The sequence below is a fragment of the Asterias rubens genome, chromosome 10 (genome assembly GCF_902459465.1).
Source record: "Asterias rubens chromosome 10, eAstRub1.3, whole genome shotgun sequence".
Taxonomy (NCBI): Eukaryota; Metazoa; Echinodermata; class Asteroidea; order Forcipulatida; family Asteriidae; genus Asterias; species Asterias rubens.
In genome coordinates this window covers 1,207,312-1,220,826 of record NC_047071.1, presented here as the reverse complement: position 1 = coordinate 1,220,826, position 13,515 = coordinate 1,207,312, and the positions used below count along the sequence as shown (strand labels likewise).

Here is a 13,515-nt window from a genome sequence, read left to right as displayed (position 1 = left end):
ATAGCTGCCAGTTGAGAAAAAATTACAAAAATTAAAGGAAGCCGTTTTTCTGCTGGTTTGTAACCAAACCATACGTCTTAATTTCACCAATTTCACTAATTGTCCATCATTTCAAATGCTGCAGTTTTAAAGGCAGTGGACACTATTGGTAATTACTCAAAATAATTATCATCATAAAACCTTTCTTGATTACGAGTAATGGGGAAAGGTTGATAGTATAAAACATTGTGAGAAACAGCTCCCTCTGAAGTGACGTAGTTTTCGAGAAAGAAGTAATTTTCCACGAATTTGATTTCGAGACCTCAAGTTTAGAATTTAAGGTCTCGAAATCAAGCATCAGAAAGCACACAACTTTGTGTGACAAGGGTGTTTTTTCTTTCATTATTATCTCAATTCAATACACGTTTATCACGTTATCTCACAACGTTATCTCACAACTTCGAAGACCGATTGAGCTCAAATTTTCACAGATTTGTTATTTTATGCATATGTTGAGATACACCAACTGTGAATACTAGTTTTTGACAATTACCAATAGTGTCCACTGCCTTTAAATGAGTTAAGAATGGTAGCAACATTGTTTTACAGTAGGTGCTTTACATTGTAATCAGTTTGCATGTTCAAATAAAAATAAAAATAGCGATGTCTTGAGTAAACTGTTTCGACCACAAAGATTGCAATTTTTAGTCAATGCGTTCTTAAGTACCGATACTGGTGTAGTTCTACTGTAAGTCGAGAAAATGTACATGTATGTCACCGACTCATCGTAGCAACTACTGTCAAACCCACCAAGCATAACTCATAAACCCAACAAACCGTCAACAACAATAAAGCTCTCGAAAGTATCATTAGCTCCTTAAAAACAAAACAAATACTGCCCTTGATAAACAATGCTCTAGAAAATAGAAATGACTGTTCCGAAAAAAGGGAAGAACAAAACTTGTGCTGAAAAAATTTTCTCTCAAAGATAACGGCCACTGCTTTCGAAATAAAGAAAGTGTTCTATCTATCTTCCAATAAGTACATCCCTCCAGAGGAGTATAGTTGTCTATATAAACAAACATTTCTTTCTCTACCCAAAGTATTACAGAACAGACTGCATGTGCTTCCTATATTACACCTATATTATGTCACTGTTTCGGAGCCCACTGGTAACTGACCAGCTGAAGCCTTCTTGGATTAAAAAAGTTACTGCTCATGTAAAATACAAATTTACTGGTCTCTTCGATAAAAAAAATTGCTCTTGAGAATAAAATATAGATGATACTGCTGGTTCAAAATGTATTTAAAAAAGCACTTTTAAATTAACGTATTAAAAGCTATGGTTTGGCACAAAAAGTGAGTCATATGAATGAACAAAACCCAGATTATCATGAGAATCGCAATTGTTACCATTCTGCCATTAAAGTTGCCACACGATCGGTCATTCATCAAAAACGTGGAATCTACAATTACTTTGAATTACTACTCATAGATGTTTAAATAATAAAAACAAACTGCTTCAACAATTAATTAACTCACGTTAAGATGAAATTTGTTTTTGTAAATTTAACTTTTATGCAACAGGGGGTCAATCGGCTTGCAGTCTGCGCTTTAGGGGAGGTCGTGGTAGTAGTTGACACACAAGGCAAGCAATCACGTTTGAAAAATGTGTATTTTTCATGAAGTGCTATTTAAAAAAGTACATTTTCTTCGAATTCGTAACAGTTGTTTAATGGATTACGAATTCATTTCATTGCACAGGGGTTGTGCTAAAATAATCAACCCACAAAGTATTGTCGTAACATTATTTATCGACCCACTGGAACACAGTTAAAATACAACGTTCAGCGGTTAAATTTGTTGTGTAGACTCTGCCACATTTCCACCCAATTTTTCTAGGACCCACCACACAGTCAACTATTTAAATTGCTTCACCTTTGTTCCCTACTCTATTATTTCCTCTGATCCCCTACACCATGCAAAGATGATCAAATCTTACCTCAAGTTCTTTACGTCATCGCTTGCTGACATGATCAACTGGTACATTCTTCAGTTTTCCCCATGATCCAATTGACAACAAAGAAACAACACGCAGATTCTGCTGGGTATTAAGAGAGAGAGTTCTTATCAATGGGTCGAACGAACAATAGTATTGTTTTACCTGAGAATTTCAAGTGATTAATATTACCCAAAATAATATAAAAAGGGCAAGTAAAAACTTTTACTTGAAAGTATTTACTAAATGTTACAAACAAGAATCTACTCTTAAAAGAAAACATTTGCAAGTAAGAACTGCTTATTTTTTGTAAGGTACCCCAGCCACCAGAGCTTCCTTGGACACGGAACCAAAGACACGTCTGAATAAATGACAGGATGAATGTTCATCACAGAATAATAAAGTGTGTTTATTTTTTTTTGTCCCAAGGAGAGACATCACTATTAATAAATTTATGCATAAGTATATCCTTTACTTTTTTTTCTCCATGACAAAATTGCACCAGAAAATAAAAAGTAAGTTAAGTTTATCCAAACCGATCCATGTAAAAAAAAAAAAAAAAAAAAAATCATTTTCAAAATAATAAAATAAATTAAGCCTGTTTGTTACGACATAGCTCCCCCCAAAAGATTTTGACAACATGTGAGACCGCCAAAACTATACGGCTAAGTAGATGAGTTAGTTCAAGTGTCATAGTGGATTTTGTCCCAAGCAATTGTAATATAATTCACCATAAAGGGGAGGGGGAGGGGGGTGGGGGACAAGACACACTGTTTCCACAGACGGGGACCGCATTTCCTGCCACACCAGCACACGTTAATAGGTACCAGGTTCACTATCCCGCTTCAGTCGATTTGTTTTTGTTCATCAAAATGTTATAGGATTAATCAAAGTTATCTTATTTTCTTTTTCTTAGAATACCAAATTGCTAGGCCTACGGAGTTAATAGTGATCGCGGTGATCATACATCCTGCAATACTGAATTGTATTATTATCATGCTGTGATGCCGAGTGTTATAATATGCACAATGCGTAAATAAACAGTATAGCTTGCAGTGTCAGCACTATATATATATATAGCTCTATGGTAATTCACCATCAACTGACAAACCAATTGACTTGAGTAATCAAGGGTACACAAAAATGAGCCATCGAACGAACCTTTTTTTTCACCGTGATGACGATTTATCGCTACGTGTCTTGTAATAAACCTTCCAGGCGAAATGTGGGGGATAGGCCTACATTTAGGTAAATCGCTTTCGGTGTCCATTGGCTGTCAGGGACGTAAACCGGAGGGAATTGGTGTCCAGCTGAGCTAGCTGCATGTATTTTTATAAAAGCCCGCTGATAGTACTTTTGAAAAGCCCGCCTGCCAAACATTCCACTCATAAAACATGATTTAACAGATGTGTACTCACCCAACATTCAAGTAGACTTTGATGGCTTAAATTCCTTGTGCTACTATATTTTCCAAGGACAAAATGACGAACAGCAATAATCATGCCCAGATCAGTTGATTGTAATATAGTGGAGGAAGGCCACAACCAGCATGGAGACACTCCTATAGGCTGAAGCATGCAGGGGACCTTTCTGAACGGCCTGCCACCAGGCCAGGGTAGTCTGGTCCCCTGACCAAAGATTCCTTGACGTCTCTTGTTAAAAATAAATTCGACATAGCCTAGTCGGAGATTTTTGGGTCTGGAAACCAGACTAAAGGCCAGGGAAGCGGCAACCACCGATAACAGTTTGCAACGTCAACCCAAGGGGGCGCTATTACCATTCACGGTGCATGCTCTGGATTTATTTTAAATTTAGAACAGGTTTGTTTAGAATTACTTTCCCGACCATTAGGTACCCCGATTACAAATAGTACATCCCTCTGTTGTTGGTAATAGCTAACTGGAAAAAATGATATGCCTACACTCGGTATTGAATTGAGATATTCAAAAGAATCACACACTAAATACTGTTCGTCTGCTTTACAAAGGAAATGCTTGAATTGTTTATTGTGAATCTAAAAATGGAATTAGGATAAAAATGCACAACTGGTATGGAATGTGGCAAAATGAAGTGTGAATTAACATTACAATGTTCGCTTCTTTTAAAAAAAAAAAAAATAGTATATCCAATATATGCAATTGGTGATTACATAATAAAAGCACTGTCACACAAAACAAATATTAAAAATAATTATCTTCAAGCGAACTCGAGTCCTGATTGACCAATCCATAGCAAAAAGATCAGTGTGGTATAAACCTAGATCAAACGGTCCATATAAACGCATTGTACCAACTCTACATATTGCTTGAAGATAAAATTGAAATCATAAAATTGAAATCACACGCTCGCTCCTGGAATACAGAAACATATAATGTATCCTGTATCTAACTTTGCCTTTGGCCTCGTTCAAAACCTCGTTTAAACCAAAGGCAAAGTCAAACCAAGAAGCGCAATGTTTTTAGCCTCAATGGATATTGGAAACAGAGGTCCAATATTTTTATGTATTCCACAATCGCTTGTGTGAAAACTAATATTATAGCAGACAATGACAAAACAGCTGAAACTGCTTAAACCTCCCCACACAAACCCATCAAAATACAACTGCGAATGTTGTTGAAGTGGTGAATACACTGGTAACCTGTCTTGTATTCAAGTACGCACTAATCCTCCAATCAGATTCGCAGAATGGAGTGGTGATAAAAACCTATATTATATTGCACGGCTAATATCACTACCATGCGTATTGTATGTTCTATGTCACGCCCCAAGTTTGCTTGAAGAGAAATACGTTATCACACGCACGCTCGTGGAAATACGGAATCTACGTCCCATATCCAACTTGGCCTTCGGCCTCGTTGGATATGGGACGCAGAAGCGCTATATTTTTCCGTATTCCACTCGCGCTTGTGTGATAACTTATAATAGCACTATCATAAAGCCATAGAGTTACATATAAGAACAGTGATGATACTGCAAACACAAACGCGCCAGGACTGCAAGGAGATCGAAACGCGGGCCAGTTTGTAACATGGACGTTAGACGAAGTTGAATATGAAGTAGTCAAACACGTCGATGTGTGTATGATAAATACACTCTATACGATGTTGCTTTTTCATTTTACAAAATGGCCACTTGCCCGCATGCTTTGCCGCGTAACTAAGCCAGTGCGCACTCTAGTTTTTATACCTATATAACTCCATGCATAAAAGCCAATAGTGTAGTGTTGGATTTTGAGAAAGGTTGTTGGAGTGAGGAAGAATCCTCGCAAATCACTCTAGGGAATTAGGATTAAAGACAAAGAACAAACCACAAACACATAAGTTCATGTTATAGTCAGTTAGTCTCTCGGTCATACTATGGATGGACTTGATCTAAAGTCTTGTCACTGAACTCTAGACAGGACGTGGGCAGCCGGTGATAAAACCACTGCTCCTAACGTTGTCTCTTAAGTTCTCCATTACGCCATTGATGACAAGGTCTTGGATGCACCCCTGGAAGGACTGGGTCGCTACTCCGCTAATCAGGGGAACTGTAGTTGTGTCTGGTGAGAGAAGGTGAAAAAACACATGAACAGAAACACAATAAAAGATAGTGTTCATCGGTAAATGATTGAGTCGTGCTACATTTGGAGGCAGTGGAGGCAGTGGACACTATTGTTAATTACTCAAAATAATTATTATCATCAAACCTTTCTTGATTACGAGTAATGGGGAGAGGTTGAAACAGCTCCCTCTGAAGTAACGTAATTTTCGAGAAAAGAAGTAATTTTCCATGAATTTGATTTTGAGACCTCAGATTTAGAATTTGAGGTCACAAAATCAAGCATCTGTCCCCTGAATGAACACAACTTTGGGTGACAAGGGTGTTTTTTCTTTCATTATTATCTCGCAACTTCATCAACCAATGGAGCTCAAATTTTCACAGGATTTTTATTTTATGCAAATGTTGAGATAAACCAAGTGAGGAGACTTGTCTTTGACAATTACCAAAAGTGTCCACTGTCTTTAAAACAAATTTCTGTGGCTGTACTCAATAATCTACTCACCAGGTATTCCACCAATGTACAGCCCTCTGCCGATAACGTTAATGTTAGGCGTACCAGCATCGAAAAGTGTCAGGTCGCTGGGGTTGCTGTCCACAGTGAGCTGTAACGACGCTGAGGTGAAAACTAACTGGATGACGTGAGGCTGGTTATCACAGATGTCAAACTCGCTGACCAGGGAGCTAGAACGGACGATGTAAGATGACAATGAACCATGGCTAACTACTGCCCTCACCTGGTGACAAAAGGAGACGGAAATTTATACCACAATAATGTTTCAAAACTTCCAACTTGGAGAATATTACAAAATTCATAATTATTGGAAATAGTAGTCACATGTTCATTTATTATTTATCTGTGTCAGCTGCCATGGTAACAAAATATACCATATTTTAGGGGAAAAGGGAAGAGCTCCTCAAAAGCAAAACAAATCTGTCAAACAAAGTGAAAAGGCAGAAAACAAAAAACAATTCATCAAACCCCCCAAAGGACCTTAACCTTACCACTCCATTGAAGATATCGATTGCAAGGAAGTTCTCGATGTTAGCTGATACAGCAAAGAGAAGAGCGTTCTGCTCAGATGTGCGCACAGTCATGCTGATATCAAGAATGCCACTCACTTGCATGAAATTCCCTACAACCAACCAATCAATGATTTCATGTTAGTGTCACACAGATCATTCATACATGTAGTTGTAATTGGGATATATAAAAATTAATAGTGAGGCAGATGAGGCAAATATATGGTGGAATTTTGAAATGACACCTCCTTGTCACAAATTATTAGGGAAATGCTGCCTACCCAGTTACATTAAAAGACCCAATATAGATATTAAACTGCATCTCGGTGGTCTAGTTGGTCTAAGACACTGCTCTAGAATTGCAGAGGTCATGGGTTTGAATCCCACCAAATTAATATGCTTGTGATTTTTTTCACAGAGCTCGGGAAAGTACTAAGTATAATGCAGTGCTAACACACATGTATAAAATGGGTAAGACCAAAATAATATTAAAAGACCCAAGTAGTTCAATGTAAACACACCCACTAAGTGAAAAGGATATGATGACAATTCGAGCTGTGACACTAAAAATTTGAACATGGCAACATTCATAATGATATAGTTTTCCATCTTAACTTTTGGCCCAATTTTTACCATCAGTGGTACATGTAAGTGGTATTCATTGTGTTTTTTAAGAATGAAAAAAAAAAAAAAATTAGCTCAGGGCTGTATGCTTCGTTTTTGAAAGGGCAAGGGCACCAAGGCATTTTCGTCTTGGTAAAGGGCACCTTATGATTTGCAAATTTGTACTGGAGCATTTCTAGGGCACCAAGGCAATGACCAGGGGACACGGAGGCAATCGTCTTCGTTGCCCCCATGAAGTATCAGGCCTGTAATGGCTTAATTTTGATATCTATACAATATTATGTTTGATCCAGTCATAATGTGTTTCCCATCCCGTCCAGGAGTAGGCCTTCTCCAAGCTACGGAGAACCTTTGTGTTATTATATAAGCACATAAAACGTTTTTCAAAAACTATATTAAAAGACCCAAGTAGTTCCATGTAAACACACCCACTAAAGTGAAAAAGATATGTATAGTTTCCAAGCTTTTGCGGCTTAACGTGAAAATTCTCAAATTTACCTTTTTTGTACTACCAATTAACAAAGAAATTCTTCCCTTCTTGAACAGAAATACCCGTTCCCTGAAAATCCTCCACAGAAATCCTGATAAAAAAGGACTTACGTAGTAAAAGCCATCCTGTACCATCAAAGGAGCCTCCAATATCCACCTCATTCATGCTACATTCCTGGACATCTTGGCTATGGCTTGGATTGCTGTAATAATAATAAACAATAGTGGCCCTATAATAATAGTGGTACAAGTAGTGACTTGATGGAGATTTGGGGGAAGTTCGTTCCATAGTGATGGGCCAGAGTGTGAGAACGCTAGGGCTCCCCATGAGTTATATAAATTATGAACATTTGTCAGGTATTTCATAAATTATGTACTGCTCTTTATTTTGGATAAACAATCTTATTTTGATTTGCCATTATGGAAATATTGTACATAAAAAATGCTCAGAAATTTACTGGCTGGGTAAACATACAAACTGTTGGGCGTTTTCTTACAACGCGACTATGAGCAGGGTTGAGGTTTGACGACTTAGAAAATGCCTGAAAATGGCATATCCTCAAAACTACCTCAAATAACACCTCAACGAGTTTTGGGAAAATAAAACTTACCTAAGGTCAAAGTTCATATCAGGTGCATTGTCAAACTGTGCTTTCACCATCCTGATGCATCCATCAAATGGTTTAGACACCTGATAGTCAATAAGAAGTAATTGAAAGTTTTTATCTTTAAAATGCACTGAACACATTTTGGAGTGAGAGACCAGTGTTCTCACTTGATGTATCCCAACAAATGCCTAAAATAACAAATCTGTGAACGTTTGGGCTCAATCGGTTATCAAAGTTGCAACGTATAATGAAAGAAAAAACACCATTGTTGTTAAAATATGTGCCCTTTCCTGAGAAGGGTTTCAGGCCCGAAGTCTTTCTCAGAATCAATTTTTCAAGTAAGAAATTACCTTTTTCTAGAAAAGAGTAAATTCTTACTATGTTTTATACTATCAACAACCGAACAAAAGTAACTTTTCATGCTAATATATATTTTGAGGAATTACAAAACTTACCCAGGGCCTTTAAAGACGCATGTGAGTTTAAAACATAATGCAGTGTGAGGTGTTATACATGTTACTGTTATTTGTATTTTTTGTTTTGTTTTGGTTGTAACTGGCATTAAAATTAAGCACTAAACAATAGTAATGGGTTGGGTAAACAAAATTACAAATTAAGGTAAACAGAGGAAAATGATATCTAATAGGATTTGAACCAGTGACCTTCGGAATTACCTTGAAAGGGGATGCCACTTGATCCAAATATCAAGTAATACACCACAAAGGAAAAAGACTGGCTAAATTTTAAATATTTTGGGGTTGAACATAAAAAAAATGCACTAGAGCAGGATTTGAACCTGCAACTTAAAACTAGCAGTTAATCTACCTTTGGCAGTCAGCAGCACTACTGGTTTGTTCCTGATACAGTTATAAGATTAAGGTTCACTGCTTGGACAAGACATTACTTGGAGATAACAGGTGTGAGTTGGTAAAGATGAAAAGGATGTTTTAATGTGGCTGCTTTCTTTACGGAGTTTTCCCGTAATGATCATTGTACCGATGCAAATTTAACATCTCTTCGATGCAGTACCTGCTGCCAAAACATAGGATTCAAACTGCCTCTAGCTACCGGGCAATCTCGGTAGTCTAGTTGGTAAGACACTGCTCTAGAATTGCAAGGGTCGCGAGTTGGAATCCCACCCGAGTAACTTGCCTGTGACATTGTTTTTTTTTTCACAGGACTCGGGAAAGTACTGAGTATACATTGCTAACACACATCGGTGTATGGGTAAAAACCAAAATTAATATTCTTTATCCCCGATGCAAATTTAGCATCTTTTATATCATTTTACATGTATCTGCAACATAGAGCTATATACAATGTATATTGACTAGAGCCCTAACAGCCTGTTATACACGCACTAAGGTTTTGAAGCCATGTGGTCGCATCCATGTTAATGTACAAACCAATACAAAAGCTTGCAATTTTCTACGGCAATTGTACGGTTATTTGCATGATAGTGCGTTTGTTCTTTTCTATGTGTCATCGAACAAAAAAATGCAGCAAATGTGAATACACAATCTGCTGATGAGCGTACAAACTTCGAGCGTCATGTTTAAAAGGCGCGTATACTTTTTTTTAGTTCGACGTCAATCAAGACAAGCTTACGGTTTTCGTAGCGCGCGGACGTACGGGAATTGGTAGTCCCGTACGACAGCGCACACGCCGAATGTAAAAAAATCGCGGCAATGTGTGTTCTCTTAAAATTAAAAGCGTTCCGTAGTCACGCAACACGTCAAACATGTCTGCGCCCAGGGTGGCTTCAAAATGCAGAGCAAGTTAGCGCTCTAGTCAATATATATAGCTCTATGGTTTTTCAACTATAGATTTTATTGTAACCAAAATAAAATAGAGGCTTGACTTACAACTAATTGGGACCCGGCAGCCACTAAAGGCCCCATTCCTCCTACGTAGAAATCTGTACTGATGGAGAGGCTGGAAGTCACTGAATTCACAGTCACTTGGTTATTAGTGTAGTCTCGTGTTGCCTCGACCAGAATGGCTACAAAATCATTGATGCGAAGGATTGTTACCTATATAGAAACAAGGTAGAAAGAGTTTTATACACAACAGTAACAACAAATATTTTTCATAGATTAACATTCATCCTATTCAGTCGCATCTCCTCTTGGTGATTAACATTCATCCTATTCAGTCGCATCTCCTCTTGGTGATTAACATTCATCCTATTCAGTCGCATCTCCTCTTGGTGATTAACATTCATCCTATTCAGTCGCATCTCCTCTTGGCGATCTCTTTCCTGCTGCTTCCCAGGTTGTATTGTAAACTTGGGTGTGATCCCTTGCTATGTGGCCGTTACAAGTTGAATGGCTTCTGACTGGCACCCCAAACAAAGATATTGACAAAATAGGGAGACTGACATAAGGGCTGGAACAAGAGACTGCCAACAGTAGGGCTGGAAAAGGAGACTGCCAACAGTAGGGCTGGAAAGGGAGACTGCTAACATTGGAGCTGGATGGATACATTAATTACATGTAAGTGTCGGTACAATCAGAATGTTGTGATTTCAAGTCCTGCTCTGGTAAATTTTTCTTTGTTCAACCTCAAATTATTTTAAATATAATCGGTCAGTTTCCTTTGCAGATTATTAATTGATTTTTGAAATCAAAAGTTGCACACATCCCCTTAAAGCACGTGTTTCGTATTGGTAATTGTCAAAGACCAGTAAGCCACACTTGATGGATGGCCCCACATATACATGAAATAAACAAACCTGTGAAAGCTCAATCAGTCATTGATGTCATAAAAAAAAATGTGGCAAAAACCTTAAATGTTTTCACTGTCAAACATGTGTGTCAAAGGAGCTATCTAGCCCTATGTTGGCAGTCTCCCTATTAATCAATATTTTGTTGTTCAGCGGTGGCAGTCAGAAGCTGTACCACCTTTAAATGGTGTCTAACTAAGTCATGATTCGACCTGTGAAGCGGCAGCCAAGGGACTAATTTAAGGGGATGCAAATGTTTTATTCTAATTATCAAGTAATAAACCACAAGGGAAATTAACTGTGTAGCATTTAAATAATTTGGGGTTGATCAAAGACAAATTTACTAGAACGGGATACAAACAAATGACCTCTAGATGAACTAAGGTACTTAGCCCAATGTTGGTGGTAACAGATTAAGAAAACGTTTCTCTATTATGAGATCTTCAGGGCTTCCTCCTAAATTTCAATCAGTGTATTTGGTATGATCTATTACGGTACCTGTCCGAACTTTTGTGTTGAGGATCTCAGAGTTTCGTTGAGCAACAATTCAACTCGATAACCTTACCTCCTGCCACTCCCCGTTGTCGTATCGATTCTCCGTTTGAATGTTCAATCCTGTCATTGCCCGGGAGTCCGTCAGGATATTAAAGGACAGTTTGCCTTCCATCATGACGAGCCCGATGAATTGACCAGGTCGCGTGTTGCTGTTGGCTGCATACAGCAAGACTCCATTGGCCGAGATTGCACGGAAAGACATAACAATCACGAAGCTACCAAAAACAAATAATATTTATTTCATCAGTAATTATTAAAACCACACTTGCAGTAAAAATACTGACTTATGGTCCCTTATGTACAAAAGCTTGTTAATACGATAAAGAGCAGAAAACATTAAAATACACATTAAATCTTTTTTTTTTTTTAAGGCGAGCGCACTAGCTGACAGTTGCAGTCATGATGCGTTACCAGTCTCTATTTGTTTACAATGTGGGCAAAGACTATTATCAAAGTTGAAAACACAAGTACTGTCTAGAATAATGGTCACTTATTTGTCGCTTTTTATTTTCTTATAAGCAATAAGCTGAATACATGTAGCAGAATAAGAATATCACCACTTATCATGGACAACTGACTATTTATCAGTCAGTCAGTTAGTTACGGTTGGTACAGGTTAGTTGGTCGGCCGGAGGGAGCGTAAAAGCGGTAAAGGGTTCATATTTCCTGCAAATGCGAAACAAATTTTTACGTCACAAATTCGCAACAAATAACTTGCAACAGTTGAATTCGCTGCGACAGCCATGTGACGTCAAAATTCACTCCACATTTGCAGAATGTATGAACCGGGTTTGAGCCTGATCCCACTAAAAACAGCAGCACATGGACAAAATGAATCCCAAATCGGCACCGAAGAATTATTGTAGTGATGATGTTGGTAGAGATGGGTCAATATTAAATGGTACTTAATATCAAAGAAGATAATTAAGCAATGGAAGATGACAACAGAAAACAAGTACATGTATGTCAATTTTTTTTATATGTCAGCGAAAGTTGACAATATCATCACAAATCTGAAATTGCGAGCGCATAGCGCGACGCCATTATAGGTCCCTGAAAGGACATGCAACAAAAAGCAAAAGAAACAAATTAAGAGCTTTCTGCAAACAAATTAAAGGAGTTTGGGTGAGAAGGTAATTACCTGTTTGAAAACAAAGCAGCCTGTTGGGAATCAAGACGATAAGCCTGATAGCTGAACTCAGTAGCACCGAAGCGTACAACTCCTGGATAACGAATGACTGTGGTTGGAGCACTACATGAAGCAGGGGGTGGTGAACCACTGGGTGAGGGCTGGCTGGGATAGGGTAGTGGGGGTAGCTCCGACACAGGCGGGGTTACTCCCGACAGGTCTAACCCATTCTGATCACGGAGTATGGCTCCATCATTGAAATTCACCACTCTATGTTAGTTGAAATAAATGTAAAAAGGAGTGTCATTAATGATAGATTGTACTTATTTATTTTTTTAAAGGGTTTTGATACCTTTTGGAGATAATTATTTGGCCATGACATGAATTCCTACTCACTGTGAATAGTGAATGTAATATAATTTACCTATAGTTATTCAGCTTCATTAGTTTTCAAATTTTAGACAGAAAAAAGAAGTGAATATCACAGAGCAATGTTTTCAGGAGAGTCGCGTAAATATGTTGCACATGCTAAAATAATTTTTGTCTCCCGAGACAAAAACTATTTTTGTGACTTGTCTTACTCATTTCTAAAAAACTACAGCACCTCAGCAAGTAGCATCTTAAGGGAAGCCTCAATCCATGTAAGATTAGTGTAAATTGGTGGACATTGTGTTTTGTGTCATACAAAAAGTGCCGAAACCCTTTAAAGGAAAACTTCAGTAGTTGGAACTACTCAGCCTCTTCCCTCTAAAAGATCCACTTGTTGAGTCCCTGCAATCGCTAGAAACTGATTCCCATCTCCAATCAGGACAGGGACATTTTTACTCAGCAGATAATGTCCAAG

At 38.0% G+C, this 13,515-nt stretch overlaps 1 protein-coding gene across 1 annotated transcript in view; it reads right to left on the bottom strand.

The window, feature by feature from the left end:
* Positions 1-5,200: 5,200 nt before the first annotated feature.
* The window catches only part of LOC117295436 (laminin-like protein epi-1), a 49,481-nt gene continuing 41,166 nt past the window's right edge, over positions 5,201-13,515 (bottom strand). Inside the window, exons 43-50 of the mRNA XM_033778091.1 lie at positions 12,684-12,941; positions 11,553-11,757; positions 10,128-10,295; positions 8,266-8,345; positions 7,766-7,857; positions 6,524-6,654; positions 6,024-6,255; positions 5,201-5,519 (exon numbers count right to left, since the gene is read on the bottom strand). Coding sequence (XP_033633982.1) covers positions 5,371-5,519; positions 6,024-6,255; positions 6,524-6,654; positions 7,766-7,857; positions 8,266-8,345; positions 10,128-10,295; positions 11,553-11,757; positions 12,684-12,941 — 1,315 coding nt within the window. The 3' untranslated portion in view covers positions 5,201-5,370. The remainder of the gene's footprint in view (positions 5,520-6,023; positions 6,256-6,523; positions 6,655-7,765; positions 7,858-8,265; positions 8,346-10,127; positions 10,296-11,552; positions 11,758-12,683; positions 12,942-13,515) is intronic.